The sequence below is a fragment of the Dama dama genome, chromosome 13 (assembly GCF_033118175.1).
Source record: "Dama dama isolate Ldn47 chromosome 13, ASM3311817v1, whole genome shotgun sequence".
In the NCBI taxonomy this organism is placed as follows: domain Eukaryota; kingdom Metazoa; phylum Chordata; class Mammalia; order Artiodactyla; family Cervidae; genus Dama; species Dama dama.
The window spans coordinates 47,409,094-47,416,486 of NC_083693.1; the positions used below are offsets into that span (position 1 = coordinate 47,409,094).

A 7,393-nucleotide genomic window follows, 5' to 3' on the forward strand; every position below is an offset into this window, starting at 1 on the left:
CAGGCCTAGTAGACGCTTGTCTTAATCATCGGCTTCTTAATTTAGTTTTAGTGAGGGGAGTGTGTGTGTGTGTGTGTGTGTGTGTGTGTGTGTGTGTGTGTGTGTGTTGTACACGCGCGCGTATGTGCGCGCGCACATGTGCGCGCCCCTGGGGATATTCAGGGTGCGCGCGCTAAGAGCAGCCGCTTGACAACCTGCAGCTCCCTAATGAGTGATGAGGCAGGGCTGCTGCAGAAAAGTAACACTTCCCTGGTGTGAAGACCTCTCACTGAGAAGTTTAGTTCACTACTGTTCTCGCAAACCTAATCGTATAACCTGTAACCAAAACCCACAGAACAAGAATACAACACGCTAAAGAGTAACTTATAATCACTAAATGTTAGCACCATTACCTGCTGTTAGGAAGGGATTACAGACGAGTTGGCTTGAGCGAGAGCAGACCTCAATAGTCACGGGATCTCTGGAAATACCTGGATGCCTCCTTAAGTAAGGGTTCCGCTCACTCCCAAACGTCAGCGGGCCAGAGGCTCCCCTTGCATCTGCAGGAAGACAGCTTTACCCAGAGCTTGGCGCTGGGCGCTGCTCCAAGAACACCCTATCCAGGGAGCCCAGAGCAGGGTGGATTTTAGGTAAAGATGGCTCGCCCTCCTTTAACCAGCAGGTAACAAGGGGAAAAGAAGCAAAGCACCGACCAAAGCGCGAAACAGGCCCTAAGGAAGACTCAACCCCACCAAATGGAAAAACCAAACGTGCTGCTCCCTGCAAGTTGGCCGTGGAACCTTGGCTATTTAATTAAAACTAGAGATGGAATAATCTAATTCATTTCCCAAGGAATTCTTCCCTTGGATCTGCTCACTCTTTACAAGGCCTGTCCTCATTTAGGGGGTTGGGGGTGGGGGGCAGACAGAGAAGTTTACCACTGTATATGCCAGAAAATTACATTTGCTCTAACTTAGGCTTTGACGTTAACACTGTACATTTATAGATCCATGTGTATGAGAGCTCAAGATTAAGCTGATGATGATACAATATTAAAGTGATAAGAGAATTTTTTTCAGATCAGAGACCACCAGATGCCTTCTGTCTTTTGAAGGTAACACAGAGACTGAATGAGGTGGAAATACAGAGTTAGGGTCTCATGTGTTGAGGCAAGAGGCCTGAGGTAGATGTGGGCAGTCCTTCAAATCCAATTTGCACCCAAATTGGCCGGTAGGATATACAAAGCTCTATCCAGGGACTTTCAACTTGAACAATACTCTGTCCAAGAACCCCCTCCCCCTCCATTCCATCTAGTAGCAGTTCTAAAAAGAAGCCATTGCTGAGACAAATGTGGGCTGCTGAGTAAACACTGCATGTTTTGTTGAACAAGCCCATATATATAATATAGATGTACATACATATATATCATTCTATCTCATCATTAAGTCTAATTAAAATTATTAGAAGGAATTCAAGCTCACCTCCCCCCCCCCCACTGCAAATAACCTTTGTCATTAGGAAGAGTATCTTTAATATGGTTATATTAAACTTTAATCTATATATTCCTACCACAAATATCTTATTTTAAGACTTGCATCCATGCAACCCTTGAAATAATATAACACATTTTAAATCTGCATGCAAAACATTTTCCCAGTCAATATATGCTCCTGGCACATAAAATCAGATTAATCCGGCTCTCATTAGCAGACCCCAGTTTTTGCTATTTGAAAGTAAACAGAAGAAAAACTTATTTTCACCTGCTAAAATTTTATGCAGGATTACAAAACAATGAACACTCAGCTTTGACCTAAGAAACACCTTAAAACATTAAAAATTCATCAGTCAGTGCTAGTGTTGTATTCAAGGAAGTCTCCTCCAGTTTGCTGCTGCGCTCGGATTTGAATAAAATGTCCAATGTTAACAAACAATACCCACGTTTGGCACTTTGTGTATTAAATTGATCAAACAGATTTTACCAGGCACAATGCACAATTTGTACCGACCTGATTGAGTTAATATAATATCAGCAAATTTTACATCGAAATGATTCTGTTTCTTTTCTTTGTGTTTAAAACCAGCACAGATTACAAATTTTAATGATCTGAAAATGTTTGGTATACAAAATCATGCTTATTTCAGTATTAGCAAAAACACAAGAAATTTTTCAACACAAACACCCAGCTGTGTCTATTTTAAAAGCAGTTCAATGACAGCTTGCACTTATGAGCATGCAATCAGCTAATTTCGCTTTTTTTTTTTCTTCTGTGTTAATCAACACTTTCCTTCCTGCATATCAGAGTACAAATAGTATAGTTACTCCACATCAGTAAATGTTTACGTAACCTGTCCTTTCCCAAGAATCCGGTTACACCGAATCATTTCACGCTAGACCGACTACGAAAACGTACCGGGCCGTCCACCTCAGAGGGAGCCCTTGTGTGCCATTATAAGTGGTGATGAGGAGGGGGGCTTTGGGGGTGGGGTGGGGGTGGAATGGGGAGGAGTAGGTGGAGGAATGGAGTGAGGGAGAGGAATAGAGGGAGTTGAGGGGTGGGGGGAGTGAGGGGGAAGGAGGGGGGAAGAGGGGAGGAGGCAGGAATGCGAGTTGAGGAAAAGTAGGAATAACAGGCTTGGGGCGGGGAGAAGGGTGGGAGGAGGAAAAGTGAGCCGAAAGAGGAAGGCCCACAGATCTCTCCAGCCGGGTCCGCAAAACCCATTAGCTCACCGGGCTCTGTGAGAAATCCGGAGCTTAGAAGTCAAGAGTATGGGGCCCTGTCACCATCAACGGAGATCGCTAGGACCTTTGAATTTCCCCACATGTAAATACAGTTTATTTTAAAGTAAGGAATTATGTAGACATAGGGGGAACCCACGCACACATACATACAGTGAATGGATAGTTGAGGTTAGTTTAATGTTCAAAGCTCCTTTATTGCCATTCCTCATAGATACATATTTAAAAATCATTAGTTATTTGTAGTTGTCTCTTATTCCCTTCAGCATTTATTCTTTCTCATAATTTCAAGGTGGGGTGGGATGGGGAGAGTAGAATAGCTGTCAACCTGAGTATTCAACTGCATTTTAAAATATTAGAACCGAACTTTTAACAGCACAAATAGGCACCGCTTTTTTCTTCGTTTTCGTAAATAACCAAATCTGTCAGATAATTTGAGAGTTTATCTAAGTGAAGAAAGGTTTACATTCTGTGATTATTTACCTTACAGAGGTAAAGGTGCTTTTCATATATGCCTCTCCTCCACCTCCCTCTTCTCTCAGCCTTCATCCTCCGTAAAATGTGCTATGTTTCGTGCCCATGTGGGATGAAACAGCCTTTGAATCAGTGTGCTCCGCACCAAATTCCAATCCCTGGGAAATGCTGGGCCTTAGCCCTGCCCCTGGCCACGGGATCCCTTTAAAGCCCTCGAATCACAATCTCCCCACTCACTTCAACCCTCAGTCGAACCTTCCAGCCCTAAAGCCCAAGAAGCTGGAATTGTGGGACGCACGTTCCCAAGGCTCCTGGGTGCCTCCAGCAGCATTCAGGATGGGAAAGGGCTGACTGAAGCATGAGGTTATTTCAGGATTAAGGCCCGCACAAATTAAAAACATTTGAGAAACGGAACGAAAAAGAAAAGAGGGAGTGAAAATAGGAAGGCTTAAAAAAAAAAAAAAAAAAAACCCACCGGAAAGAAATAGACGCCCACCCTTCCCCCCACCCCCCCTTCCAATGTCAACAAGCAAAATGAAAACATTTCCAGGGTGATCGCTCGCGGCTACTCGCTTCCAATTCGGATTAGAAGCTGAGAAGACGCTGGAGCGGCGAGAAGAAAACGGCACCGAGTCGCCCAGAGCGTGAGCGAAGGTCTGGAGCCGGAGAGAAGGGGAAGGAAGAGACGCACAGACAGAGCATGTATTACCTGGTTTATTTCGAGATTGTTTGGTATTGTTTTCTCTCTGAGCACCCGTTATTTCGGAAGGCCATCATAGGCACCCACCACTGAGCCGCCCTCGCCCGCCGCCACCGCCGCCGCCGCCGCAGCGCCTGGAGCCCCAGGCCCGGCTTCCCGGCGGCGCCCGAGCTCCGAGCTCGCCGCCGACCGAGCCGCAGGAATCGAGTAAGTAACCCCCGTTTGGCCCCGCGCTCGCCAGCCCACTTCCTCCTCATCTCTCCGTTTCCAAACCTCTCCCGGGCCCTCCTCCCTCAAGGTTTAGGACACCACCCCCACCCCCACCCCGCTCCGCGCCCGAGGTGGGCCTTTCCTCCCCGACCTTCCGAAGCCTCGTAGGAGCTTTACCTACGGCACGCACGGCTTTCCTACGGGCTCAGAAATGCCGGACCCGGGCCTGCAAGGCCGACCCCGCAGAGTAGTGCCTCGCCTCTTCCTCCTCCATTTCCTGCCCTCTCCCACCCACTTCTTCTCCCCGCCGCCGCCGCCACCACCGCCCCCGCTTTTAAAAATAAAATTGGATACAAACTTTAATCAATAAGGACAAATATTGACGCTCAAACGAGACTGACTCAATACAGTGAGAAAGAAGCCGAAAATGGGAGAGATCTACCCGAAGAGGGAGATTTCGGTTGAGCAGACCGGCGGGGTGGCAGGGGTGGAGTGGAGGTAGTCGGGGGTGGGGGTGGGGGGGCGCACAGAAGGGCCGCGGCGCAGCGTGCTCCCGCCGGAGTATCCCTACGCGGCTCCGCGCGGCCGCGAGGCCCAGAGCCCGCGGAGAGGGGGAGGCGAGCGCCCGAGGGGGCGGGAGCCGGCGGGCCGGCGGGCGGGCGGGCGGGGCGGGGGTGGGTGGGCCCGGGCCCGCCGATTGGTCGACGGCGGGAGAGACGCTCCCGCACGCCGCCGGCTCTGATTGGCCCAGCGGTAGGAAAGGTTAAACCAAAAATTTTTTTACAGCCCTAGTGTGCGCCTGTAGCTCGGAAAATTAATTGTGGCTATAGCCGCCGCGATCGCTGTCTCCCCAGCCTCGCCGCGGCCGCTCCGGGACGCGCCCGCCCGCCCGCCGCCCGGCTCTCCCCCCCTTTGGGCTGCTGCTGCTGCTGCTGCTGCTGTGACTGCTGCTGCGAGAGGAGGAGGAGGAGGAAGCAGCGGGGGGGGGAGCGGGGGGTGGGGGGGAGACCGAGAAGTAGACTTGGGAGCGAGGGAGCTTCACCCCCGGGGCGGTGGTGGTTTCTTTTTTTTTTTTTTTTTCTCCCTCTTTCTTTCTTTTTTTCTTTTTTTTTTTTTTTTCTTCTAATTCCTGAGGGGTGGTTGCTGCTTTTGCTACATGACTTGCCAGCGCCGGAGCCTGCGGTCCAACTGCGCTGCTGCCGAAGCGCTCAGTGCCGCCGCCGCCGCCCGCGCCGCCCGCGCCCCGCTCGGCACTCACCGGTCGCCGCCGCCCGCTGCGCCGCTGCCCGGCTCCCGCGCCGCCGCCGCCGTCGCCGCCGTTTCCCCCCCGACGACTGGGTGATGCTGGACATGGGAGATAGGAAAGAGGTGAAAATGATCCCCAAGTCCTCGTTCAGCATCAACAGCCTGGTGCCGGAGGCGGTCCAGAACGACAACCACCACGCGAGCCACGGCCACCACAACAGCCACCACCCCCAGCATCACCATCACCACCACCACCATCATCACCACCCGCCGCCGCCCGCCCCGCAACCGCCACCGCAGCAGCAGCCGCCGCCGCCGCCGCCGCCGCCGCCCCAGGCCCCGCAGCCGCCCCAGGCGCGGGGCGCCCCGGCCGCCGACGACGACAAGGGCCCGCAGCAGCTGCTGCTCCCGCCGCCGCCGCCGCCGCCGCCGCCGCCGCCCCCGGCCGCCGCCCTGGACGGGGCCAAAGCGGACGGTCTGGGCGGCAAGGGCGAGCCGGGCGGCGGCCCTGGGGAGCTGGCGCCCGTCGGGCCGGACGAGAAGGAGAAGGGCGCCGGCGCCGGGGGGGAGGAGAAGAAGGGGGCGGGCGAGGGCGGCAAGGACGGGGAGGGGGGCAAGGAGGGCGAGAAGAAGAACGGCAAGTATGAGAAGCCGCCGTTCAGCTACAACGCGCTCATCATGATGGCCATCCGGCAGAGCCCGGAGAAGCGGCTGACGCTCAACGGCATCTACGAGTTCATCATGAAGAACTTCCCCTACTACCGCGAGAACAAGCAGGGCTGGCAGAACTCCATCCGCCACAACCTGTCTCTCAACAAGTGCTTCGTGAAGGTGCCGCGTCACTACGACGACCCGGGCAAGGGCAACTACTGGATGCTGGACCCGTCGAGCGACGACGTGTTCATCGGCGGCACCACGGGCAAGCTGCGGCGCCGCTCCACCACGTCGCGGGCCAAGCTGGCCTTCAAGCGCGGGGCGCGCCTCACCTCCACCGGCCTCACCTTCATGGACCGCGCCGGCTCCCTCTACTGGCCCATGTCTCCCTTCCTGTCCCTGCACCACCCCCGCGCCAGCAGCACTTTGAGTTACAACGGCACCACGTCGGCCTACCCCAGCCACCCCATGCCCTACAGCTCCGTGTTGACTCAGAACTCGCTGGGCAACAACCACTCCTTCTCCACGGCCAACGGGCTGAGCGTGGACCGGCTGGTCAACGGGGAGATCCCCTACGCCACGCACCACCTCACGGCCGCCGCACTCGCCGCCTCGGTGCCCTGCGGCCTCTCGGTGCCCTGCTCCGGGACCTACTCCCTCAACCCCTGTTCGGTCAACCTGCTCGCGGGCCAGACCAGTTACTTTTTCCCCCACGTCCCGCACCCGTCAATGACTTCGCAGAGCAGCACGTCCATGAGCGCCCGGGCCGCGTCTTCGTCCACGTCTCCGCAGGCCCCCTCGACCCTGCCCTGTGAGTCTTTAAGACCCTCTTTGCCAAGTTTCACCACGGGACTGTCCGGGGGACTGTCTGATTATTTCACACATCAAAATCAGGGGTCTTCTTCCAACCCTTTAATACATTAACATCCCTGGGACCAGACTGTAAGTGAACGTTTTACACACATTTGCATTGTAAATGATAATTAAAAAAATAAGTCCAGGTATTTTTTATTAAGCCCCCCCCCCATTTCTGTACGTTTGTTCAGTCTTTAGGGTTGTTTATTATTCTAACAAGGTGTGGAGTGTCAGCGAGGTGCAATGTGGGGAGAATACATTGTAGAATATAAGGTTTGGAAGTCAAAATTATAGTAGAATGTGTATCTAAATAGTGACTGCTTTGCCATTTTCATTCAAACCTGACAAGTCTATCCTTAAGAGCCGCCAGATTTCCATGTGTGCAGTATTATAAATTATCATGGATCTTTATGGTGGACGCAGACCTTGAGAACAACCTAAATTATGGGGAGAGTTTTAAAATGTTAAACTGTAATTTGTATTTAAGAAGCATTCGTAGTAGAGGTGCCCAAGAAATTATTTTGGCCATTTATTGTTTT

At 52.9% G+C, this 7,393-nt stretch overlaps 1 protein-coding gene across 1 annotated transcript; it reads left to right on the forward strand.

Annotated features, from left to right (window-relative positions):
- Window positions 1-5,441: 5,441 nt before the first annotated feature.
- On the forward strand, window positions 5,442-6,923 carry FOXG1 (forkhead box G1). Its single transcript, XM_061159662.1, has one exon. The coding sequence runs from the start codon at window positions 5,442-5,444 to the stop codon at window positions 6,921-6,923; it is 1,482 nt and encodes a 493-aa protein (XP_061015645.1).
- The last annotated feature ends 470 nt before the right edge of the window (window positions 6,924-7,393 follow it).

Coding starts and splice junctions, on each gene's coding strand:
- FOXG1 (XM_061159662.1), top strand. CDS start 5,442: ATGCTGGACATGGGAGATAGGAAAGAGGTGAAAATGATCCCCAAGTCC.